This window comes from Lipotes vexillifer, unplaced genomic scaffold (assembly GCF_000442215.2).
Source record: "Lipotes vexillifer unplaced genomic scaffold, Lipotes_vexillifer_v1.1 scaffold630, whole genome shotgun sequence".
Lineage (NCBI taxonomy): Eukaryota > Metazoa > Chordata > Mammalia > Artiodactyla > Lipotidae > Lipotes > Lipotes vexillifer.
In genome coordinates, this window is record NW_006783793.1 from 76,287 (window position 1) to 103,331 (window position 27,045).

General features: G+C 46.3%; 1 protein-coding gene across 1 annotated transcript in view; it reads right to left on the reverse strand.

Moving 5' to 3' along the window:
- Positions 1-27,045, reverse strand: part of TMOD1 (tropomodulin 1) — a 58,722-nt gene that overhangs the window by 28,151 nt on the left and 3,526 nt on the right. The window contains exons 2-3 of the mRNA XM_007456383.1: positions 11,157-11,313; positions 3,620-3,739 (exon numbers count right to left, since the gene is read on the reverse strand). Coding sequence (XP_007456445.1) covers positions 3,620-3,739; positions 11,157-11,313 — 277 coding nt within the window. The remainder of the gene's footprint in view (positions 1-3,619; positions 3,740-11,156; positions 11,314-27,045) is intronic.

A 27,045-nucleotide genomic window follows, 5' to 3' on the forward strand; every position in this document is an offset into this window, starting at 1 on the left:
ATGAGTCATCCACTCGGGGCTCCAGCTACTCCCCACCAACACACCCAGCACTCCGACAAGATGTCCTGCCTGCAGCGCCTCCATCTCTCAAACTGACTGACTCCTTGCATCCTTGCAGGCACCCAGCTCTGTTTTCTGATGCCTCAGGCCAGAAAGCCTGCCGTCGTCTTGTCATCTCAGCCTCTTGGCCTCTGACCCAGCTGTAGGAACAGCTGGTCTCTCGGAGCCACGTTCCAGACGCAGTCCACCTCAGCCCTTGGCCTTACCTGGGGCCTGCCTCCTACATCCCCTCGTCCTCCAAACACCACCGCCTCTCTGCCCAAGCCCCTGCTTTCATCCGGCCTCTTCCAACACTCCCCCAGGCCCGGATGTCAATGCTTTTGCGTGACATCCAGAGCCTTTCCTAATTCGGCCGCATCCTCCCCAGGCCGACTCCGTGAGACTCTGCCATGCACCCCCTCTCACCACTCTGTTTCCATTACCCTACCCTGGAGGGCTTTATCCAGGTTGTGATGGGTGGTGACGCTGTGAGTGGGACCAAGCTGCCTGGGAGTTCAAACCCCGTGGGCAAGGATAACCTCACTGTGCCGACTTCCCCTCTCTGAAAAATGGGGACATCAATAAAACTCACTTCATAGGATTGCTGTGGTCAACAAATGCAGCAAGGTATGGAAAGCAACTCCCACAGCAGCTGGGACATAGGTGGTCAACAAATGTTCCACGCCTCCTTCCACTGCCACCTTGCAAACGGCTGACATACAACGACACGTGTCCAAGGTTAGCCAGTGAACACTGGTGTCGCCTCGCAGCACCCCTGTCCTTTCCGGACAGCGGAAGCGTATGGTATCATGAACAGATACTAATAATTAGTCATGCCAATAAAAATAAAGAGGAGTAGTTTCAAGATATCAACCCAGAAATTTAGCACAACATTGCGGCTCTATTTTGGCACTGACAGCAGAGTCATTTGATAATCCCTCTGAGCTGCCTAACAAGGGGAGTGACGTCGTGGAGGGTAATCAGAGAAGGACCAGGATAAAAGCAGCCCTTGGGGTGAGTCAGTGAGGAGATGCTGGACAACAATGGCACTCACCCACCGCCCAGCTGCAGAGACTAACGGGAACTCAAGGGGACCCCACTTCGGGGAGACGGTTCCGTCAAAATGCCCAAGCCTAATGTGGATCTAATGCAACTTGTGTGGTTTCTGACGAGCGAACCAGCTGAGTATCCTGAGCTAAGTGCTCCATTTCCATCCAGGTGACCTCCTCACTGCTATGTACTTCATAGTGAAAACGAACACCGTTCTCTCTCAGCCCTGACACCCTTTAAGCCACTGCCCTTTGTCCTTTCCCAAATGTTCTGCCTCCTTAGCAAAGGGTTGTCTGGACCGAGGGTCTACACATTGGCTCTCCTTTTTCACTCCTTGGGCCCTGCAACCTGGCTTTGGTGCCCCTTCTTCCTCTTTGCTAAGAATGTCATCAGGGCTGGTGCACAACAGCCACAAGAAGCAGGAGAATGTGAGAAGCAGAAGACACTGCGGCCGGCTGAGTTTCCTGGCACTGGCGGGCTCACCTGGCCTCTGGCTTCACCTCTGAGTCTCCCGGCCAGCCCTGAACCCTCATTCTGTCTCCCTAGCTCTTGAGTTAGGCTCTGCCCATCTTGATTTGGCCGTTGGTTCCCAGCCCATGTGGCCTCCACTGCCTCCACTGCCTCCACCTGGCCTCCACTGTGGCTATGTTCACCCCATTTCCACTCCTCTCCCAAAGGCTTCTACCTCGGCCAGGGCCCTTGCCTCCAGAGCCCCGGGTCCCCACTACTGCCAGGCCCTCTGCCTGGAACTTGATGATGTTAATGACACCCACCTCTCTATCTCCAGTGTGGACCCCTTGTAGAACTCAAGACTTTCATGTAGGGACTTCCCTGGTGGCGCAGTGGTTAAGAATCCACCTGCCATTGCAGGGGACATGGGTTCAAGCCCTGGTTCGGGAAGATCCCACATGCTGTGGAGTAACTAAGCCCGTGTGCCACAGCTACTGAGCCTGCACTCTAGAGCCTACAAGCCACGACTACTGAAGCCCGCGTGCCTAGAGCCTGTGCTCTGCAGCAAGTGAAGCCACCGCAGTGAGAAGCCCGAGCACTGCAACGAAGAGTAGCCCCCGCTCTCTGCAACTAGAGAAAGCCCGCGCACAGCAACGAAGACTCAATGCAGCCAAAAATAAATAAATACTTTTAAAAATAAAGCCTTTCGTGTACAACTGCCCTTGATTGGGTGGCCCACAGGCATCCTGGACTCTAAAGGTCCCAAACTGAGCTCCGTATTTCCCCTACACCTTCTCCTCCCCACTGTTATGGTTGAACTGTGTCCGTCCAAAATTGTTGATTTTGTCCTGATTTGTCCCTCCAATATGTTGAATAAAGTAATTTCTAGTACCTTAGAATTTGTAACTATATTTGGAGATAAGGTCTTTAAAGAAGTGATTAAGTGTCAATGAGCCTGTTTGGGTGGGTCCTAATCCAATCTGTCTGGTGTACTTACAAGAAGGAGATTAGGACACACAAAGGGACACAAGGGGACACATTGCACAGAGGGACACCATGAGATACGGTCATCTGGAATCAAGGAGATAGGGCTCAGAGGAAACCAAGACTGTGGACACCTTGATCTTGGACATCTAACCTCCAGAACTATTGAGAAAATACATTTCTGTTATTTAAGCCACCAGCCTGTGGTATTTCGTTAGGGCAGCCTGAGCAGACTAACGCACCTTCATTAATGGCACCAACGTCCACTTAGTCTCTGGAGCCAGGTCTGGGCTCCTCCCTTGACCTCACAGTTGACCCTGTCTTTCCTCTCCCCTTCCCACTTGCCTTGAGTCTCTCCCTACCCCATCCATACTCCTGTCATCATCTGGGTGAGGGTTAGTAGCCCCCAAGGCTGCAAAAGAAAAAGACCAGCTACCTCACTGGGCCAGGGAGCACAGCATGGTGGTGGGCACACTGTGGCCAGAGCCTGACCCCCCGTGGAGAAGGGACATGGGCGAGTGGGACGGGGATCAGACAGTAAAAAGGGGGAAAGAGCAGGTGGCAAAAAGCTCTGGATATCAGGCCACCTTCTGGAGTTTTAGGGGCTGTTTGTGAAGATCACATGGAAACACACATGAAGATGGAGGGTGTTGTACAAATATGAGATATGGGGTGATCGCCTCCAAGCCCGGCTCTCCAAGCTGTGCAAAATGGTAAAATCAGATGACTTGCTCCAGCCCTCTGTGAGCCTCCTGGACCTGAGATGCTGGCAGCCCTCTGTCTTCCCCACTCTACCCTCACTTCCCAGGCGGCCTGAGCAGGATTTGATGCCATGGCTGGTGAAGGGCCCAGGCTCCCTTGCACAACGCTCTGGGATGGGGTCTCATGGCAGCAACAGCTGGCTCCGTGGTGGGAAGGGTTTTGGTTTTATCTCCGTTTTACTCATTTCGGTTTTTAATAATAGAGTTCTATCTCCTCTAGTCCTTGTTAGAAACAGAGAGGGTGTTTATGTTGAAATAAACCATCCAAGGCTCGCCTGCAGACGTGGGTCAAACGCTTTTGGAGGACGTGGGGAAGCATCAGGAACGCCTCTTACCTGCGATGTCACAGAGTTCCGCATCCGAGGCATTTGCCAGGGCCTCCTCCAGCTCTGGCTCCAGTGTCACACTTTCCAGCACGGGGTCCATCGGCTTCTGCTTGGGGACCCAGACTTTTCCTGAAAACACACGGGGTGCCCATTACAGGGAGTGCAGCTGCACTGGAGCCCTGGGTGGACTGTCCCAAAGCCCTGTGGATCCCTTGATGCCGAGATTCCATTAAAACTTCTCCCTCTGGGGACCCGGTGCCAAACTTGTCCAAAGAAAGGGAATCAGAGATCTCCAACAAAGCACCCTTCACGTTTGAAAAGAAGAACTTTATAACTTGGTCAAGGGCGACTGCTCACTACTGAAAACATTGGTTATTAATTTTAACAATCTGTAAGTAGGAAAAGATACAAAAGAAAAATATAATAAAATGCTAGGGTCTGGAATACTCTAAACAAGCATTCTGGTATGAGAGAAAAATTTAGAAACATTTCTAAACCAAATAAATAAAATAACTCAGATTATTAAAAGAGGCATACGGAGAAAATATAATGTCTCTTGGGACACTATATTTTTACAATGTCAGACTCATAATTGAACGAGAGAGCAAAGAGCAAAGAGGTTGGTCGGTCGCTGCAGTGTGCACCAAGAGGGATTGTTAAAGAAATTATGGGGCATCCATACAATGGTGTTCTGGCAGTTATTATTATAAAGGATGGTGGAGATCTCTACTTACTATGAAAGGAAAATGCCCAAGACAAAATCCTGTGGGAAAAAGCAAGTTTACAAAATAGCATGAATTATTTAATTCCATTTATGAAAAACTGCACATATATCAATACATATTTATCCATGCAACACATATTTACTGAATACTTCCTATGTGCCCAGCACCTTTCTTCTTTTTATTTATTTATTTATTTTTTTGCAGTACGCGGGCCTCTCACTGTTGTGGCCTCTCCCGTTGAGGAGCACAGGCTCCGGACGCTCAGGCTCAGCGGCCGTGGCTCACGGGCCCAGCCACTCCGCGGCATGTGGGATCTTCCCAGACCGGGGCACGAACCCGTGTCCCCTGCATCGGCAGGCGGACTCTCAACCACTGCGTCACTAGGGAAGCCCCCCAGCACCTTTCTTGGCGCTAGGGGGACAGCAGTGAACAGTGTACAGTTTAGTGAAAGAAGACAGATAATAAACAAACATGTAAAGATACCAGAGAGTACTAAGAATCACAAAGGAAAATAAAGCCAAGCAAAAGACTAGGAAGTTCCAGGCTGGGGTGTGGGTGAGGTGGGCTCTGCTATCTTGGGTAGCGTGGTCAGGGAAAATGACCTGTGAGCTGGGCCCTGACAGAGTGAGGAAATGAGCTCCTCAGACCAGCGACAAGACAAGGATGCCTGCTTTCATTGCTCCTACCCAACTGTGTATTGAAAGTTCTAGTCAGAGCAAATGGACAAGAAAAAGAAATACATGGCATCCAGACTGGAAAGGAAGACGTAAAATGATCTCTATTCGCAGATGACATGATGTTATATGCAGAAAATGTTCCACACACACACACAAAAACAGGGTACAAGATTAACATATACAAATAAGTGGGGTACACCAGCAAATAACAATCTGAGAGGGAAATTAGGAAAATAATTTCATCTACAGTACAATCCAAAAGAATAAAATACGTAGGAATAAATTTAACCAAGGAGGTGACAGACTTGTGCATGGAACACTATAAAACATTGTTGAAAGAAATGAAAGAAGACCTAAATAAACAGAAAGATATCCCAAGTTCGTGGATTGGAAGACAATATTAAAATGGCAATATTGCCCAAAGCAATCTACAGATTCAATGCCATCCTTATCAAAATTCCAATGGTCCTCCTCCTTTTTTTTTTGGAAATGGAAAAGCCAGTCCTCAAATTCATATGGAATTGTAAGGGGCTCCAAATAACCAAAACAATCTTGATAAAGAACAAAGTTGGAGGACTCAGACTTCCTGATTTCAAAACTTACTACAAAGTTAAACAGTGTGACACTGACATAAGGATAGACATATAAAAAAATGGAATAGAATTGAGAGTCCAGAAATAAACCTATACATCTATGGCAAATTGATTTTTGACAAGGGTGCCAAGTCCATTGAATGGGGAAAGAATAGTTTCTTCAAGAAGTGGTGTGGGACAACTGGATATCCACATGCAGAAAGATAAAGCTGGACCGCTATCTCATACCACACACAAAAACCAACTGGAAATGGATCAATGATTTAAATATAATACCTAAAACTATAAAATTCTTAGAAGAAAACATAAGCGTAAATCTTTATGACCTTAGATTTGGCAAAGTATTCCTAGATATGACAACAAAAGAATAAGCAACTAAAGAAAAATAGATCAATTGAACTTAACCAAAATAAAACTTTTGTGTATCAAAGGACATTATCAAGAAAGTGGAAAGATAGCATACAGAAGAGGAGAAAATATTTACAAATCATATACCTGATAGGGTCTAGTATTCAGAATATATAAAGAACTTTCACAACTCAACAACAAAAAGAAAAACAACCCAATTTAAAAATGGGCAAAGGGCTTATAGACATTTCTCCAAAGAAGATATACAATTGCCTCTGAGGGGGATTGGATGCTCAGGTCCCTTATATAAAATGGTATAGTATTTGCATATAACCTACACACGTCCTCCTGTATACTTTAGATCATCTCTAGGTTATGTATAATACCTAATACAATGTGAATTCTATGTAAATAGTTGCCAGTGCGCGGCAAATTCAAGTTTTGCCTTTTTAAACTGTGCGGAATTTTTCTGAATATTTTTGATCCACAGTTGGGTGAATCCGCGGATTGGAACCTGCGGATATGGAGAGTCAACTGTACAGATGGCCAAGCACATGACAAGATGCTCAACATCACTGGTCATTAGACAAATGCAAATCAAAACCACAATGAGATACCACTTCACAACCATGATAATGGCTATAACATAAACCAAAAACCAAAATGGAAAATAACAAATGTTGGCAAGGATGTGGAGAAATTGGAACCCTCATATATTGCTGATGGGAATGTAAAAGGGTGCAGTTGCTTGGGAAAACTGTTCGGCAGTTCTTCAAAAAATTAAACACAGAATTACCATATGATCCAGCAATTCCACTCCTAGGTATATACCTAAAAGTTACCCAGACAAATACTTGTATAGGAATATTCACAGCACCACTAATCACAAGAGCCAAAAAGTGGAAACAACCAAAATGTTTGTCAACAGACAAATTGTGGAATATTATTCAGTAATAAAAGGGAATGAATGAGTCTCGAAAATAATATTCTAAGTGAAAGAAGCCAGACACGCAAAGTCACATATTATATGATTTAATTTATAGGAGATACCCAGAATAGGTAAATCCATAGAAGCAGATTGGTGGTTGCCAGGGGTTGGGAGCGAGGGGCATGGGGAGTAACTGCTTATTGGGTACAGGGTTTTATTTTGGAGTGATGAAAATGTTTTGGATCTAGATAGAGATGGTAGTTGCACAACATCGTGTGTGTACTAAATGCCACTGAATTGTTCACTTGAAAATACTTAACTTTATGTTATGTGAATTTTACTTCAATTTTTAAAAACCTGCTAATTTTGGCTACTGATTGAGAATAGCCTGAAGTGGGGTCAGGACAGAAGCCAGGAGATGGTTAGGAGGCTCCTTCAGAAGTCCACATGAGAGATGACAGTGACTTGGACCAGAGGTGGGGAGGGGTGGGAAGAGCAATGTTCAGAAGGATGTTCACTAAAATGGGATCAGTGCCTACCTCTCAGCAGAGAGTATTACTTTGTTTAGTTATTTAGATTGTTTACAGGGGCTTCCCTGGTGGTGCAGTGGTTAAGAATCCACCTGCCAGTGCAGGGGACACGGGTTCAAGCCCCGGTCTGGGAAGATCCCACATGCCACGGAGCAACTAAGCCCGTGCACCACAACTACTGAGCCTGCGCTCTAGAGCCTGCAAGCCACACCACTGAGCCTGTGTGCCACAACTACTGAAGGCTGCGTGCCTAGAGCCCGTGCTCTGCAACAAGAGAAGCCACTGCAAGGAGAAGGCCGCTCACCGCAACAAAGAGTAGCCCCTGCTCGCCACAACTAGAGAAAGCCCGTGTGAAGCAACGAAGACCCAACGCAGCCAAAAAATAAACAAATAAATTTATTAAATAAATAAATAAATAAATACATAGTTTACAGCAAAGATCAATTACTATACAAGCAGAACAGTCAGCAAAATCATCTGGGAGAAAATGTATCATAACCTTCACCAGAGGTGCATGTGGAAAACAGCAAATCAAAATGGCTAAAAAGAAAATGAAATGACTAAAAGGAAAATGAACTGTGAAAATGACTGATGCAGTGACTAGGATGAACATTCAGTAAATATTTAAGACCTATGGTTTATTATGCCCCTGCAGCAGATGCCTCAATGAGGGTGGTGACTCTAAGACATTATAAGAGGGACTCAGACGTCTTCCCTTCCTTCATCTTACTAGTTGGGATGTGGGTGTAATGACTGGAGCCTCAGCAGCTAGGTGGACCATGAGGACAAGAATATATTACAAGGATGGCAGAATGAAAAACTGGAAAAGGTCTTGATTCCTAATGCCAAGGAAGATGTCTTACAAGCCCTGGAATGCCTAACCCTGCAGCTCTACTAAGTGAAAGAAAACTAAACTTCCATTTTAAGTCTCTCTTATTTTACTTGTTCCTTCAGCACATGCAGCCAAATCTGTATAATGAAAATACCCTGCATGGAACTTTATTCTGATTCCCCCACTTGAATGAGAGTGAGGGAAAATCCAGATTCCTCAGGACTTTGCACCAGTTTATGGGTCTTACCACATCCTGCTGGGTTTTGTAGTGCCTGAAATGCTATTTCCCCTCAGCCTAGGCTCGCTCTAGGCCCAGCGTGGGGCAAGCGCTCAGTAGAGCTGGACTGAACGGCCCTGCATCTGCCTGTTAGAGCTGGAAGGTCTCCTTCCCCATGCTCTCTGTTGAGACTGTACTTATTCAATATACATGGACTCCAACAATCATCATGTAAATATTTTATGATGACGATGCTGGTGGTGGTGGTGATGATGATAAACCTTTTAGGCTTGTCATAATATGAAAATAGAATAAATTCTAGCTACCCTCCTTGGGTCAGCCTGGTTTTTCATGAGGGCACTCAGGCTCTGGGAGTCTGGAGAGCTGTTCCCGGCTTGGGGCCAGGCCAGCACTCTGCGAAGGGGCAGCAGGACTGGTTTATATATCACTTAGATTCCCTTCCCCATCCCCCATCTCATTTCCAGCTCCTCCCCTGGGAGGGGGATGGGCACACAGGTAGCAGATGTCACTAATGACTCACCAACTAACTGTCCACTCAGGTCTGCTGCTGACTCTCTCACAGCCTTGGTTTCCCCATTTTTCAAATGTGTATTGGGGATAGTGGGAGTTTTAAGGCCCCATGAAATCCAGAGATTTTATTACCTTTACCTGCTGCACAGAAATCACTCCTCATGGTACAAGTACCTTGCTTAAAACCATCTTGTGCCTACGCTCTCAGCCAGGCACACCCAGCCCTTATGGTCAAGGGCCCCTTGCCCTGCCACCAGCGCTAGGGTGCCTCAGACCACACAATTCTTCCAAAGCTCTGTAATCCAGATGTCTCCTGGGCTTCCCTGACCTTCCAAGTTTTCAGTAAAATCTGGACTGAGCTTCAATTCCAGGCTCTGGGATGGCTAGAAGTCCTCCCTGAAATGCCCACTCCTGCTTGCTCTTTTATTTTATTATTTATCAGGCAGCTACTCTGTGCAGCACTGTGCTAATACAACAGGGACACAGAAATACATGCCACAGACAGGGATCCTTGGCTCCTCATGCCGACATTCTTGGGGGTGAGGAGAATGGAAGAGGTGGAACACAGACAATTACCCAATTAATTAGAATTAATGCTTTCATTCAACGAATATTTTACTAGGTGCCTACTACATGCTAGGGTTTTTGAGGTATAGGGATATAACAATGAACTAGACAGATGTGGTACTTGTACCCATGGAGTTTATATTTGAAGGAAAAAGCCTGTAAGATCCATTATGCATATATTTAATTTGAACTCATTCATTCATTCAACACCTCTCTCCTGAGCCCTACTGTACACTAGGCCCTGTGCTGGGTGCTGGGGGAACTGTGTAAGCAAAAGCAGCGGAGTCCCTGACTCATGGAGCTTACAGGCCAGTGTAAATAAATACATAATGATAAAATAAGAATTGCTCTGAAGAACACACACAGGCTCCCGAGATGGAGAATAACCAACGGGGAGTTGAAGGGATGGAATGTCCTAAACAGTGTAGACAGGAAAGGCTTTCCTGAAAGAGGAGACAGTACAGTTGAGACCAAAAGGGTAACAATAGCTAATATTGACATAGCATTCATGATGCACTGGGTGCTGTTTTAAGTGCTTTATATAGATCTTAACTCAATCTTCATAACTCCCTCAGAAGGCTGGTAATATTCATCAACCCCATTTTACAGACGAGGAAATGGAGGCACAGCAGGTTTAAAAATGTACTCAAGGGAATTCCCTGGCGGTCCAGTGGTTAAGACTCTGCACTTCCACTGCAGGGGGCACAGATTCAATCCCTCGTCGGGGACTAAGATCCTGTAAGCCATGTGGCATGGCCAAACAAACAAATGTACTTGAGTTCACACAGCCTAGTAAGGGGTAGTGCCAAGACTGTAGCCAAAGTAGACCCAACTCCAGGCTATGTTTCTAACCATTACGCCTCTTACAGAGGAGAGAAGCCAGCCCTGAAGCCAGCTTGGAGGCGGACAGAGGACCAGCATTCCATGCAGAGGGCATACGTGCAAAGGTCCTGAGGTAGGAAAGAGCTTGGAGTATTTGGGGAAGAGAAAGAGGCCTGTGGGGCAGCAGGGCAGTGAGCAAGGGTAAGCATGATACTAGAGGACAGGAGGATGATGTGGAGTATAGGGAAAGTTCTGGAAGGGTTGGATAGTTGGAGTGCCTCTCTGTTCCCCAGAGCCTTCTAGATGGCTTGCCTTAGTCTGGGGCAGAGAGTCTTAGAGGGGCAGATGAAGGAAGGGAAGCTGCAGCTGCCAGAGAGAGGAACTTTGGGGGAAAAGAAGGGATAATTAGGGTAGAGACAGGATATCTCTTGTTCCTGGTTTGGAGGGGACAGGCCTTGTTTGGGCCTCATGTCCTGATACCATTTTAATAGTTCCTTCTTTCCCTTTTGACAGTATCAGGTTTGTATGAAAAATAATCAGGACACCCTAGTTAAAGGGGACTTAGGGGTAAGTGTTACGGGTCTGGTTTACCCCAAAACTTCACTAAATCTACCCCATGCGCCAATGCTTTTGGAGTTGGGTTTGTGACTTTGGGCCAGGCAGGGATGAGGGCAAGGAGGTCCAGTCACATCTGGCCCAACACAGGGCCTGGCATACAGCTGGCACTCAATGATCATGGGGAATGACGTACTCAAAAGTGCAACATTGTTCAGTACCTCGCTTCTCCCCTGTGTAGGGGACCAGATCTTCTCGGTCCTTAAACTCCTTTGCTTGCTTTTCCAAGTGATCCAAGAGCTCCTCCCTTTTAAAGGGGCCCGTGGGCGCCTTGGTGGTCTGATCCTTCTGCCTCAGGCCCGCAGGCAGCAGTGCATTCTACAGTGGCAGTTGCGGGGCAGGTGCACAGAGAGAGAGAGAGAAAGAGAGAGAGCAGTCAGCTGCTGAAGACTTGCATTCCTCCAGAAACTCCACTGAAAAACGGGGAGCTCAATTAAGTCGCTCATTTACATGTAAGGAAACTAACAACATGGGAGGGGCAGAGGCTTGCCCAAGGTCACTGGCAGACAGGGGCAGAGCTAGGCTAGGACTCAGGTCTCTTAACCATACCTGTTTCACAGCCTCTAACATTTTTTTAAAGGCAAGGGGGTGAGGGGTCAGCTGACCAGGGGCTGAGCACAGCGGAGGGCTCCAAGAGCATCTGCTGAGGGAGAAATAGGATTAAGTTGGTGTTTGGATGCATCAGGGTATTTACAGCCGTTGTGTAGAAAGTGGTTGGGAGAAGCAGCCCAGGGGGTTTGAGTTAGGGCCCTGGATGCAGAATCAGGCAGGAAGAGGCAGACCCAAAAAACAAGCAGAGAAAGCTGGGCAGGACTGCAGGAAGGGCCAGGCATGCTGTCAGGCTGCAGCCCTGGTTGGCCCTACCAGCTGCTTTCTACCCTCCTGCCTGTCGTGCTCATGCATGCTGGCTGTTAAATATTTTGAACGTTGCCCGTGGAGATGGGTCTCTCAAGAAAGATAGCATCAACCAATCACTGTGTTCTCTTCTTCAAACATGGACAGGCTTCTAGGTGTGGGCTCACTACTAAAGCAAATTCCTAATCAGGGTGGATTTGAATCACATGGACTTCACTTTAACTCAGTATTGTAGAGATTCAAAGAAGTTTACGGTTGCCAGGATGCTTAGAGGTCATCCAGTGTACACATGCTCCCTTCAAGAGGAAACTGAGGCCAAGAGCAAAGAAAGACTTGCCCTAATCTAGAACCAAAACCAGGGTCCTTCGTCAGATTTGGGGGAAGAGGGCAATCTTCTAGTTCGATCATTGCTCTCTCCCCACTCCCCTTCATTCGGGGAGGTCAGGAGGATATTGGGAAGGCTGATGTGAGCAGAATCTCACCTCACTTCTTGCTGCACCCCCAAAATGGCTAAATTGGAGAGCCGTTCCGTCTCCAATCTTTGTACCAGCAAAATGCATATCTTCACTCACTCACTCACACTTCAAATCCTTTCCTAAAAGCCCCCTCTGAGAGGGGAATACTATCAGCTATATGAAGAGAGCTCTGTGCCTGGCACATAGAAGGACAAAGCTTGGGAGGGAAATGCTACTGTTTGACTGCAGTATGATTTTCTTTTGTTTTTTGTTCTTTTTACAAGATAGTTTACCACTGTGCTGTTCCACTAAGAGTGGTGGGTGCAAGATCAGGAGACTGGAGTGTGAGCCCAACTCTGGGAGAGCTGAGGTGAGCAGGGCCTAGCACACTGATCGGTACACACAGGGGCTCGGAGAGTGGGGCTGGTGTATGTGCAAATGCATTTAGGCCACAAGTCAGGAGGGACATTTGGGAGCTGGAACACATTATGAGAGGACGGCCAATAGGTAGAAAATCAAGCCGTGACTGATTTGTGGATGAGTGTCAAGAACATACATGGTGCCACAGATACCCTAGTTTTCCGTAAGCAGCAGTCCTCAGACACTGTCCACCGTGATATGAAGGATGGCTGATGGTCCACAGATGAGCCACATTTCCACAGGTATGTCCCAGGTGAGACAGGATTTCCTGTGGCTACTAGTGTGTGTCCATTCAGTGAAAGTACATCTACTGTAGCCCAGTTGAGTGAGGGCACAGCCTAAATGTCGGCAAATGTCCATCTGTGATTACCCATAATAAGTAATCAAATCCTTTGTGACACGCCAGCATGTCACAGTTAACCCCACACCAGGCTTAAGCCCTGACTTGGAGTAATGATGTCTCCAGCAACATGATCTTGGGCAAATCACACCATTTCTCCATTTCTCTGGCTGTAAAATGTGAATAACAACAGTCACTCTCTCAGAATTGTTGAGAAAAGTAAATTAGATAGTGCAGAAGAGTGCTTAGCACAGTGCCTGATACAGTGAGCACATAAATTATTATTGACTATTGTCGCTGTTCTAAAATCAGATAAAACACCTTATACCAGGAGGTTGGTTACCCAAATATGTATGTTGGACAGGGGATGTGTTATCCCAATATATCTTAAAATTCAAAAAAGGAACACATACAAATATAAAATGAATTAAGCATGGAGAGCAAGTGTTTTCCCAATGATCCCCACAGGGAAGACCTGAGAGATTTTTGTCACCATAAAGGATTTTGATGGCAGTGAGGTGCTGGGGCACATTCTGACTTCCGAAAGGCTCAGTATTGTGATGGGAGAAACCCATGAGGTTGTAACTGAGGGGAAAAGGGTTTGCAAACTCACATCTCGTTTTGAATATATCTGATAGAGGCCACTGATTCAAAGTAGGGTTTTTCACATTTTTTTCTTTTTTCTTTTTTTTGTATATACATGAGATAATGGATGTTCACTAAACTGGTAATCATTTCATGATGTATGTAAGTCAAGTCTTTATGCTGTACACCTTAAACTTCTACCGTGCTGTATGCCAATTATATCTCAATAAAACTGGGGGCGGGGAAAGTAGGGTTTTCAATGTCAGCACAAGAGGTATTTGGGGCTGGATGATTCCTTGTCATGCGGCTTGTTCTATGCATTCTTGGCTGCTTAGCAGCATCTCTGTCCTCTGTCTAATGGATGCCGGTAGCACCACCCCCCTCCTAAGTTCTGACAGCCAAAATGTCTCCAAATATCGCCAGATATCCCCAGTAGGGGTGCAAAATCGCCCCTGATTGAGAACCATTTCAGTGTTAAAACTGAAGCCCATATCATTCTAATAGGGGAGTGAAGATGTTTTTAATGTATTTTTAAAATATTACTTAGATGGCGTGTTAAAATATAGTTTCATTTATCTTTATTGAAAGCAGTTGACTTTTAAAAAACAAAAACGTGTAAGGCCTTTTCTAACAATTCTTAGCTTATTGGATTTTTAAAGTAAATACTGAGAGTATCAGCCTCATTAGTTTATTTTCATTCTATCAAATGGTGCATTTAGTGAACTATAACGTGATTTTCAATTAAAACCAAAGACAGTTGTATATTTTTTAAACTCATGATTATTTATCATTTTAACTTGTTTTCAAAAACAGCATATGAACTCACATGATATACAAGAATTAACTCAAAATAAATCAAAGACCTAAATGTAAGAGCTAAAACTATAAAACTTTTGGAAGAAAACATAGGCATAAATCTCTGTGACCTGGATTAAGCAATGGTCTCTTAGATATGATACTAAAACAATAAGCAACAAAAGAAAAAAATAAATAAATTGGACTTCATCAAACTTGAAAATGTTTGTGCTTCAAAGGAAACTGTGAAGTAAAAGGACAACCCACAGTTTGGGAGAAAGTTTTTGCAAATCATATGTCTGAGAAGGATCGAGTATGCAGAATACTTAAAGATCTCCTACACTCAAAATACAAGACAAATAACAGAATATAAAAATGGGCAATGGGTCTGAATAGACATTTCTCCAAAGAAGATGTAAAAACGGCCAGTAAGCACATGAAAAGCTGCTCAACATCATTAACCATCAAGGAAACACAAATCAAACCCAGGGTGAGATACTACCTCACACCCATTAGGATGTGGCTATAACAAAAAAGACGAGTAAAAACAAGTGTTGGTGAGAATGTGGAGACATTGAAACACTCATACACTGCTGATGGGAATGTAAAATGGTGCAGCCCCTTTGGAAAACAGTCTGGCAGTTTCTCAAAAGATTAAAAGAGTTATCATATGAGACAGCAATTCCACTCCTAGGTATATACCCAAGAGAAATAAAAGAATATGTTGACACAAAAACTTATACATGAACGTTCATAGTCATAATAGCCCAAACGTGGAAACAACTCAAATGCCTACCAAGTGACAAATGGATAAACAAAGTGTGGTGTATCCATACAACAGAATACTATTTGGCAACAAAAAGAAATGCAGTACTGGTGTGTGCCACATCATAGATGAAACCTTGAAAACATCATGCTAAGTGAAAGAAGCCAGTCACAAAGGACTACATAGTGTCTGATTCCATTTATATGATATGTCCAGAGAACAGTCAGATCTGTAGAGACAGAAAGTAGATTAATGGTTGCCTAGAGCTGAGGAGGAAGGTGAGAAATGCGGAGTGACAGCTAATGGGAACAGGTTTCTTTTTGAGGTGATGAAAATGTTCTAAAATTGACTATGCTGATTGTCGTATAACTCTGTGAATGTACTAAGAAACACTGAATTATATACTTTAAATGGGTGAATTTTATGAATTTTACATCTCAAAAAAGGCATTATTAAAAATGGACCATGGGGCTTCCCTGGTGGTGCAGTGGTTGGGAGTCTGCCTGCCAATGCAGGGGACACGGGTTCGAGCCCTGGTCCAGGAGGACCCCACATGCCGCAGAGCAACTGACCCCGTGTGCCACAGCTACTGAGCCTGTGCTCTAGAGCCTGCGAACCACAACTACTGAGCCCACATGCTGCAACTGCTGAGGCCTGTGCGCCTAGAGCCCGTGCTCTGCAACAAGAGAGGCCACTGCAATGAGAAGCCCGCGCACCACAATGAAGAGTGGCCCCTGCTCACCGCAACTAGAGAAAGCCCGCGAGCAGCAACAAAGACCCAACGCAGCCAAAAATAAATAAATTTAAAATAAATAAATTGTTAAAAAATGGACTATGTTAGTGGGGGGAAATTACAAAAATGGCCAATGCAATAAATTAAATGCCCATGGAATGCTGAGAACACAGGCTCTTCATGTGTCAGTGGCCAAAAATGATGCTGAGATTGGGCAGGCTAGAGCTGGCCAGATTTAATATGGTGTCTTGTTTTCAGAGCAAGGTGCCATATTATGTAAATTCATCATGGAGCAGTTAAATGTATAAGAAAATGCTGCCTTGGATGACTATTAGAACCTGAAACTGAGTCTCAGACCCAGCCTACCCAGCTGGTGAGGAAAGAGTTCCCCCAACCATTTTCGTGTCGCCTTCGACCAGGACAGTATTTGTTGAACATGTATGTGCAGAAATGTATCTTTCATTCCTTCATTTCTTATTCGTCCAACAAACATCCATGGAGTGACTATTATGTGTCCAGGCAGTGTGCTAAGACCAGGACCCCACCAAGGGCTCTCTAATTTGGAATAACTGAGGAGACAGAAGGTAAATGGGGGAAGCAGAGTAAAATGAGAGAAAAGTCTCAATTATAGCATGTGTGGAAAACAATGTATTGTTTTAGATTTTAAGGTTAATCAAGATCCTAAAGTGGGATCCACTTTACTGAATAGCAAAGAATAGTTGATAACTAGCCTCTACATTCCTGTAAAGGTCATATACGTCCATGATGCCTGCTGGTAATTGGAACGATCTAAACCTTAAGGTACTTAAGTCTCATTCTCCTAATCTTAATGTCTGCACAGGGTAAATTTGCTGGGCACGTGCTTTCTTTATATTTAGTTCAAAGCATCAGTCTGCTCCTCCAAGACAGATATCACTTCTGCATGAGGGGAATCTGTATTTACACACACACATGTACATCTTCACTCCAAAGACCGGTGGGTTCCGGGTGAGATTTGCTTTAGGAGACACAGCTTTGGTACAATATATATGACTTGGAGCATGCCTTCAGGTCCTTGTTTACAATTGGAAATTTACTTGTGTGAGGAGGGCAGTGACTAATGCCTGGGCGATCTCCTTATTATAGCCTGACAGGAAAGTCAGTGTTAGTTTTAAGGAGGAAGAATTTCTAGACACTCTCGGATCTTGGCCTAAATATAAAATTATAGCTGTTATACGCTTGGGAGTGGGGAGGACTGTGGCACATTGGAGCTTTCAATGCCTCCACACTACTCTGCTCCAGCTAATTACTGCCGTGTAAGAACGTGGGTGGTGTTTTTAGATCTGCTCAACTTTATGTGAAAGCTCTTGATTTTTAAATATTGACACATGATCCAAATATTTTAAGAACAATGTTCAGACCAAATAAAACACAGATGCAGGCCAGTCTCAGCCCATGGGCTGCCATTTTGCCACCTCTGATCTGAGGTTCCTATCAGACTAAAATTCCAGGTAGACAAAGTCAAGATACTCATTCATTTATTCCACACATGATTACTGAATGTCTCGCTCCTTTCAGGCTCTGGGCCAGGGGAAGAAAGAGCGTGTATACATGGGTTTTTAATTTAGAGGTTTTTAAAAAAAATTAAAAATGAATCAAAAGTTTAATATGTTCTTGGAAATAATCACAGAGGGAAAAACTAGGCAATCTCTTCCTGTAGTTCCCTACTTGTGGTTTTTTAAATGGTGACTTCCTTTTAATGTTGTAAAATTAAAACTCGGATGTGCAGCCTGACAGGTTAACACCTTAGTCTAATTTTCTCTCCCAAGCTCTGGAGTCCAGCTGCCCACAGGACAATGAAAACTGACAAATCCTCAACTGCATTGTTAGGAGCTCTAACACCCTGCAAACAGGTGAAGTAAAGGCCAAATATTAAGCATCTGCACAATTATCACTATAATTATCTAATTATAGATAGCTGGGGCTATGAGAGACTCCATCCTGGCTAGAACTACTGCGGGCTGGGTTAGAAGTACACACACAGGCAACACATACACACACATACACATACACATACAATGTATTAAAAGGATCATAGATTCCTGGCAGCTCAGAGCTGCAAAGCCCTAAGACAGCCTCTGGGCCAATTCTTTCATTTTCAGTTGGGGAAACTGAGGCAAGGGAAACTGAAGTCACTTGCCCAAAGTCACACAGCTTGTTAGCCACACAGCCAGGAAGCCTGAGCTGATATATAGGTGACACTGCACATAATTAGCTTCTCAAGGATCAGTGTGACTGTCTTCAGACTGGTGGCTTAGCATATATACAATGTCCTTTAACCTGGTTCTTCACAGTGACAAAAAGCAAGGAATTTTATCACTTTCCCCCCATAAATCAGCTACGTCTAAGAACAAGGGAATGTACAATGTGTCCCCCCCACTTGGGCTGGGCTCCAGGAGTCCTGGGTTTCTGTTCTGTGACTGAACCAAACACAGCCCCCTAGAGGAGGGTGGACCGCGCTCTTTATTGAGTATTGGCAGCGAGGGCCGGGGAGGGCAAGGGCCTTGCCTGAGGTCACACGTGGACCAAGAGCCCGGGCTCCTGAATTCCAAGCCCCAGAAAGCTTCCCATCCCACCCGGCTGCCTTCCTCTAAGAACGGATCCTGGAAACCAGATGTGGCCCTGTGTGAGAACCAGGTTCCCTCTCTGGAGCACACCTCTTTATCACACTGGTCTCTGTTTACAGGTGGAGAAACTGAGGCACGGAGGCATGGAGTTACTGTCCTGGGTAAGAGTGAAACCCAGGAGGTAGATTTCTCAGAATTCCCACTGAGAAATTTCTCTCTCCCTCCTGCTTCAAACGACCTCAGCCTGCCCCAGACGCCCGCCCTTTCCCCCGTCCACCACAGCAGCAGCCCGAACATTGAACAGGCCAGTCAGCCATCCAGTTACCTTTTACAAGGCATTTGACCCAAATGCTTTTTTTCAAGTGGCCTTGAGGACTTTTATTTTCCAATTATCTTTCAGGTCTGATTCCCCTTGTGTAAAGCGTGGCCCTCCAGTGCCTCGGGGCCCGTCAGGAGACAGAGAGCCCGGCCTCTGCCCCGTTCACCAGCAGCTTCCAGATCCCACTAGAGGTCACTCAGTGGGGCTTCAGCAGAGATTTCTTGTCACATACGGCAGAACCTAGCCTGAGAGCACAGCACTCGTGCTTCGGTCACAGACAGGACAAGCGGGTCCAGACCTCTAATAAGCCCCCTCTCTCCATACATTCCCCACCCATCCACCCGCCCAACGCATTCTGGACCTCCTCCTCTCTTCCTGTTCTCTCCAGAAAGAGCCAGGCCTTTGGCTCAGCCACCATGACCCTGCTGCAGGACTGGTGAAGCCCAGGAGCTAGCACATCCCCCGGACAGCTTTACGGGGCATTCGTGCTGACATCCAAAGGCACCCTCGTAGCCCAAGCCCAGTAGTTGCTTGTGGTGGAACCTATAGCTCACGACAGCACACTTTGTGTCTCTCTGCTGTTCATGGCACAAGGTGAGGTCAAACCTTCCCTTCCCGGCGTTCTCCTAATCCTCCTTTTCTGCCTCATGTACAAGGAAAATGTTCCACGTTCCCTGCTGTGCAGGGCACCCTGAGACAACGAATGAGTGACTGCGCTCCACAGGGGCCCAAGAGAGGGAGACACGCCCAAGTGTGAGCAGCTTACTCTACCCGGGCTTCCTGGAGGCAGTGGCTCCTGAGCTGAGTGAGTCCCAGGGCACCAGGCAGGACGGCCAGGGTAAGAGAAGAGAGGAGAGAGCGCCGCGGAGACAGAGGCTTGGCAGGATGAGGGGGGGTGGCTCGCCAGGGGAAGGAGTCTGAGGCTGCAGGGTTTGGAAACGTCTCCATCTGAGGGGAACCAGCCTAGTTCAAGCTGTGCTGTCTCTTGCTGGGACCATCAGAGTAGCCTCAGGCTGGCCTCCCTGCCTCTGGCCTCTCCATCTGCACTGCCTTCCCCTTCTATCAGCCAGACGGACCGCAGCAACTGGCGCATCTGACAGGGTCACTCCCCAACACACTCACAAATGCTCAGCACCTCTACTAATCCACAGAATCATGACCAAATTCATCAGCCAGACATGGAAAGCTTTTCGTGATTTGACCTCAACCTACTCCAGCCTCCCGATCTTCTCATCTTTTAAGTATTCCGTGTTCCAGCCACTCCAGGCTGCTCCGCATTCCGCAGCCGTGCCCCACACCCTCACCCTGCCAGGGCATTGCCCAGGCTGTGCTCTCTGCCTGGATTCCATCCCTCCTCCCCTCCCTGCATTCACCCTTCAAAGCCCTTCCCTTGGGCACCCTGTCCAGCCTTTGCTGTGCTCCCAGCACTGATCTGGTGATTCTCTTTCCAAACACCCTGAGGCATCTTGCCAATTCTTATATCATGTTCCTTCTAATTTGTCTTGGAGCACATTTATGCGGTATCCCTGTCCCCAAGGAGACCGAATGTCCCTCAAAGGCCAGCTGGGACGTATCCTAGTCGTCTCTGAATCTCCAGCACCAAGCAGTGAGCGCTAATGTGTTCTGAATTGTCTAGAATCACACAGCACTGATGCTCCAGCAGGGAAAAGATGGTATTTCTTGGACACCCTTCAAGTCAGCATCACACCTGCTACCCTGAGCTGTTTGCTGGGCACCCAGCTGCTGCCCCAAGCAGGTCTGGGGAAGGGGATGCATTATGAAGGGTGCTAAAGTGCAGGTGCCCACCATGGGGCCAGAGTTTACTGATGGAGATTTTGGAAAATGCCAAGCTAGAGAGTAAGACCTTTGTAATGTTTCCTTTGGGGATCTGGATTTAAATTCCTAGCAACTCCTCTCACTCCTCCTCAGAACTTTTGGCAGAGCAGAACATCAGGCCATCAGACTGGCAAACCCATAGTGACAGACTTCAAACTGTCACCAATATCATATCTCCCCTTCTCCAGTAATAAAAGCACTCCACCCTTAGCTGAGCGCATGGCCACTTAGATTAAGGACTACTTTTCCCAGGCTCTCTTGCAGCTAGGTTGGGTCATGGTTTGAGAACTGTCCAGTGGCAACTTCCAGTAACTTTCCTTAAAAGGTACTTGAAAAATGGCTTTTCTCCTTTTCTCCACCCCCCACCCCTTTTCTTCTATTCTAATGCCTGGAATGCAGCTATCCTGGCCACCACCTTGGATCATGAGGATGGGGGCTACACCTTAGTGATGGCAAGGACGTGAGCTGAATGGAACCTGGGACTCTAGGATGTTTGGGGAGCTAAGCTCCCTACCTGCCCTAGACTGCCCACCTCTGGACTTTTATGAGATGAATAAACCACTGCTTACATCATGTTATTTTGAATCTCTATTACTTACAGCTAAACTGCATTCTAACTGACAGCCTGGGTTCTCATCCCAGGGCTTTGAGGCCACAAACAGGGCACTGGTGCTCTCTGACTTTGAATTCCCTTTCTGTAAAATGGTCAAGATCTCCTTTAGCTTGAAACCTCAGAATAAAGCCTTGAACTCTATATTAGAAATAGATTATGACAATCAGTTTTATCACCATAGGGCATAATTGTTCACTTTCATTCAACTGAACAGACACTGCATTATGGGGAGACTCTGTCAGGGCAGCTGCATCTGGTTGTGCAAGTTGTGCACTGGCACAACTCCAAGGGCATTATATGTTCTCTGGTGTATGTGAACAGTGGTTGCTGGAGTTGTGCAGTGCAAAACTTGCACAACTGTACCTGGCTGCCCTATACCTGTGGTGCTACAATGGGCTCTAAATTGTAAGAACCCTAGATTCTAGTGGGCAGATCATATATTCAGGTTCAACAAACATTTATTAAACACCTGTTATGTGCCAGGCACTGGGCTAGGTACTTTTCATCTACCTACCTACCTATCTATCTAAAAATCTGTCATGTGAACAGAGTCAGAATTGGAAACTGGGAGACCTATAGTCCAATCAAATGCCAAAACTTGGTTTTGTCTGTATATTTGAATGAGCTGCCAACATTTTCAAATAGGAAACTTGCACATAAAAATTCAGATTTCTCTCTTTTTTAAAATGTTTTAAAATAAATTATTTTATTTATTTATTTTTGGCTGCATTGGGTCTTCGTTGCTGCGCACAGGCTTCCTCTAGTTGCGGTGAGCGGGGGCTACTCTTCGCTGTGGTGTGCGGGCTTCTCATTGCGGTGGCTTCTCTTGTTGCGGAACACAGGCTCTCTTCGTTGCTCAGGCTTCCTCTAGTTGCGGTGAGCGGGGGCTACTCTTCGCTGTGGTGTGCGGGCTTCTCATTGCGGTGGCTTCTCTTGTTGCGGAACACAGGCTCTAGGCGCACGGGCTTCAGTAGTTGTGGTACGAGGCTCAGTAGTTGTGGCTCGTGGGCTCTAGAGCAAAGGCTCAATAGTTGTGGCACACGGGCTTAGTTGCTCTGTGGCACGTGGGATCTTCCCGGGCTAGGGCTCGAACCCAAGATCCCTGAGTTGGCAGGTGGATTCTCAACCACTGTGCCACCAGGGAAGCCCTCCAGCCTCTCTTGAAAAATGAGATGACGTGGCAATATTGGGCAACAATTGGTGGAGTGGAACAGCAAGTGCCCTTTAGTCAAACACAAACTCTCCCATTTGCCTCAGTCCCCACCACTCCCTCCTGTCTCTAACACAGAGGCCAAGAAACAGTTAACATTTATCACTGGCTCTGTTGTTGCTTTTCTTCTTGGAATGTAAAGTGGTAAGTGAAAAATTTCTTTCTTATGTCCACATCTCTTTCAAGAGTGGAAAAGTAAAAGATGACCCAAGATGGCCACGTGCCTCACGAAAATTGGTCCATCTTCCTCCCTTCGTTATATTACCTACCTGATGTTGTGGGTGTTGGTTTGCTGTCTCTTAGGTAGAAGGTGTGGCAGTGGGAGAGATGGGGAAGAAACTGGGGGGCGGGTGGGAAGAGAGGGTTAAAACTTTATCTATGGTCATTTTTTTTTTTTTCTTTTTCAGGGTGATCTGAATCAAGTAAGGCATTTTTACATTTGTTAAGTTTGGATAGTGGAAACATAGGTGTATTCTGTACTCTATTATACGTTTAACGTATTTCCTATTAAAAATGTCAAAGTCAAAAAGCTGCTGTGCTGGGGGCTTGGAGGGGGAGGGTCAGGAAGGCTTCCCAAGGGAGGGGTGGGGAGGTTGGGCCTTGAGAAATGGGAGGATTCTGACTTGAGAATGAAGGGCTCCAGATCCAAGAGGTCCCCCAGCAGCAGAGGCAGGGAGGAGACGATGGCAGGGCAGGGAGGAGGGCATTCTGGGGAGGCTGGAGGCCGGTCTTGGGGAAGGCAGTGGGGTGGAGAGGTGGTCACGGGGCCAGAAGACAGATGGTGGGATGGGGACACACTGACACCTGGCCTCACTCGCCCTCACTCCACCAGGCCCATCCTTGGCTCTGTGCACGGCCGGCAGTGTTTCTAAGGATGTTTGCCTATTTTTAGAGCAGAGATTTATTTCTTTCCATTTCAACTGTTTACTTCTGTCCTGGGCTTGTGAATCTGCTGGTTTGTGCTACAAGGGAGAACCACAGCACTGTGGACCAAACGTGGCTGCTTCCTACACAGCCAAGAGCATCCTCTGGTTTATAGGATAACATTTGGGCCGTGAATATGGAGGATTTTATGATTTCGTAGAGTCTGGTGGGAAGCAATGCAGTGTGACAGGAAGTCCCAGGATTTTGTCCTGGTGCTGTGGCTTACTTGCTGTGTGACCTTGAACAAGTCCCTTCCCTTCTCTGGGTTTCAGGGTTTTTTTTGTTGTTGTTGTATTGATTTTTCATCACTAAAGTGGGGATAGTACTGCTTACCTCAAAGGGTTGGTATGAGGATTTGATGAAATACATAAAGCACTGGGTGAATGACATGTGTGTAGGAGGGACTCTGTAAATCAGGGATTCTTTATCTGTGCCGTGTTTGTATATACAGGGATTGGGGTGGGGCTTAGATCATGTCTAAGTGTTCCTCTAACTCTGAGATTCTACAGTCCTAGGTTTTCTCCTCCATCATTTCTCCCTGCAGTTCATGGTCCCTTGGTCTCAGAACTTTTGACACATTTTGGGCTGAGGGAGACAGGTCTACCTGAATTCAGTCTATCACCTACTAGCTATGTGATTTTGGGCATCCATTTCCTTTTCAACCCCAACCTATGAGGATCAGTCTCATAGGATCCTCGAGGAGGTGTTTTGAGATGATGCCCATAAAACAGCATAGCACCTGGCATGTAAGATGACCTCAACAGAGAAATAACTGTAGTTTTAAAATTATTATTATTATTATTTTAGGCCTTGCAGGGGCCTGTTGTTTTCCATTGTTGTTTCTATAGTTGTAATGTGTCACAGACTCCCAATAGCAGACATCAAAATCAACTTGTAAAACCCAATTTCTTTGTAAGTTTGGGGTTATCTCTACCATCTTCTCTTGTGTAAATATTTTGACCCTTTTACTGAGACACTAAAAAATATTACTCCTTTTCCTGAAAGCCTCATTAACAAGTAACATTTATAGTGAAATTCTTTGTGCTGGTGGTTTCTTTCTTTTTTTAAGATTTATATTTATGGTGAAAATAACATAACAACTCCAAGAGAAACTGAATTAGAAAAAAGTAATTTGCTGGTAATTCCCCAGCTTTGTTCTCCACGTTGCCTTCCAGGTCCTCCCACACACACTCACAGGAGGTGGTAGTTAACAGCACAGGCTACTGGGTCTGACTCTCTGGGCTGGAATCCCAGCTCCTGGGCAGGCTACTTCATCCCTCTAAGCCTCAGTTTCCCCATCTTTAAAATGGAGCTGATAACCAAACCTCTCAGAGGACTAAAGAAGATAATCCATGCAGGGCTTTGTCCCAGTAAATGTCAACTATCTATTGATGCTATAAGAGCCCACACACTGTACCCTGCCCAAGTCACAGTGTGACTTGTCGTATTCTCAAACATCGCTGTACATTGCCCGTTTTCCCTGTTGACTGGTACAAAGGCAATCTGAACCGAGGAGCTGGCTCAGCTTCAGAGCAGCATGCACTTAACTCCAGAGAGACAAGAAAGGGCAGATCCCCTTGGGGAATCAGTCAACAGCAGATACTTTTAGCACATGGAGCATTCCTCTCCCGTGGGAGTCCAAGTGCAACAATCTCATGATAAGCTTGAGTTTTTCCAGGACGCAGACTAAGAGAGAGAAAGTTTTGGGGACTTTTTTTTTTTTTTTTACTGAGCCCAAGTTTGGAATCCTCTGCTGCAAACAAAGCAGCTTTCCAACTCTGTGTACTCTACTGTGTCACATGACACTGGGGCTTAATAATTGCATCACTGAAAACATAACCTCCTGAAACATTACCTGTTAGCTGAATTCAGGTCATAAGATTGCCAGGAACTGCTCATAAAATCAGAGACAGTTAGAGTTGGAGAGGGTGTCAGAGGGCATCTAGGCCCACTGTGTCCATTTTGCAGATAGGGAAACTGAGATCCAAAGAGGGAAAAGCACTTGCCAAAGTTGGGGGCAGAGCCAAGACTGAATAAGGACCTCTGCATCTCAGACTGTTTCTAGGAAGAAAAGGGGATAATTTTTCATACACCACCTTCCCCAACTACAAAACCAGAGCACATCCGTGGCTCAAACTATCTTCCTGAAGACTCCAGTGAAGCCTTATAGCGGTGTGACTAAGACGTGAACTTTTAGAACAATGTCATGGCTCTGCCACTGCCTCATTTCAGTTTCCTGGACAAGTTACTTCACCTCTCAGTTTTCTCATCTGTAAAATGGGCATGATAACAGTGCCTGCACCATAGGATTAGGATGACAGTAGAATGAATTAATATTTTCAAAGTGCCAAGAACAGTGTCTGCACATGAAAAGTGCCATATAAGCACTTGTTAAACCAGAATTAAAACAGGAGGAGTACAGGGTATAAGAGAGAGGGCAGTGGGCCTGGGCTGGTTCTGCTCGGGCCTGTGACCACAGCAAGTTCCTTCCCCTCTCTGGGCTCAGTTTCTGCTCTGTAAGTTGGACAGCTGGACACCTGCTGGTCTCTGCATCCCCTCCCGGCCAGAGGCTCGGAGGCCCCTCCTGGTCTGCATACCTTTGACCTCTCCCTGTGATTTCAGAACATGAGCTGAGGGCAGGTGAAACTCGAGCTGGAATGTTTGTGCTCTCAGAAAGGATGGAGCCCCACTAGATCTTTTCAAAACTCCCATCCTGACTTGCAAATCAGGTAACAGAGACATCTCAGTGAAGGGCTAATTGTTAGATGGGGACAAAACCCCCACTGGTCTCCGTTATCTCCTATCCTTGCTCTGATTTCCCTTCTCTTTTTCTTGAACTTAGAGAGAAAGGGGGCTTTGAAAATGTCCATTTGAAGCCACAATGCTACGAGGATCACAGGTCTCGGATTGCCCAACCCTACTCTGAAATTCAAGTGCACTTGTACCTTCCTCCTGCCAGAGGGGGAGGTGCCACACTTTGGAGCCTGTGTGAAATCTGAGTCTCCATGCCCTGGTGCTGTGACGCTGAGCAAGTCAGTCAGCTCTCTGCACCTCACCGGCTTCTCCAGCCCTCCAGTGTCCACACGCATACCTTCCTGTTAATCACCGGTGAGAAGGGCTCAGGGCAGCTGGCTGTCTGACGGTACAGAGGCCCTGGGGATCTGCTGCTAGGGCCAGACACCCTGATATTAGGGGTGAGGCCATTTGCCAGTTTAGAAGTGAAATGGAGCTCCTAGCTGGGGCTCAAGCAGTCCTTAGGGGCTCCAGCAGTCCTTAGGGGCTCCACTCCCGGTTCTGAGAGGGCTCCTCCATCTGCCCCCTTCCCACTCCCAGGACTGTTGCCTGGCTCTGACCCTTGTCATCACCTAGCCAATTTGTAGCCACAGCCTAATCTAAACTCACCCCCATCCAGGGGCTCAGGGCAACTCCAACAGCCCCAAGGCCAGAGGCAGCAGGCTCTGGGGGCTCCTGGGAGTCTGTGCTTCACCCTGAAAACAGCAAAGATTCTGCAAGATGGCAGAAGTGTTGTGGAGAGGGGCAGGGGCCCTTCCTTATCTTCAGGAAAGATCTCTCTCACTACCATGGGAGCCCTT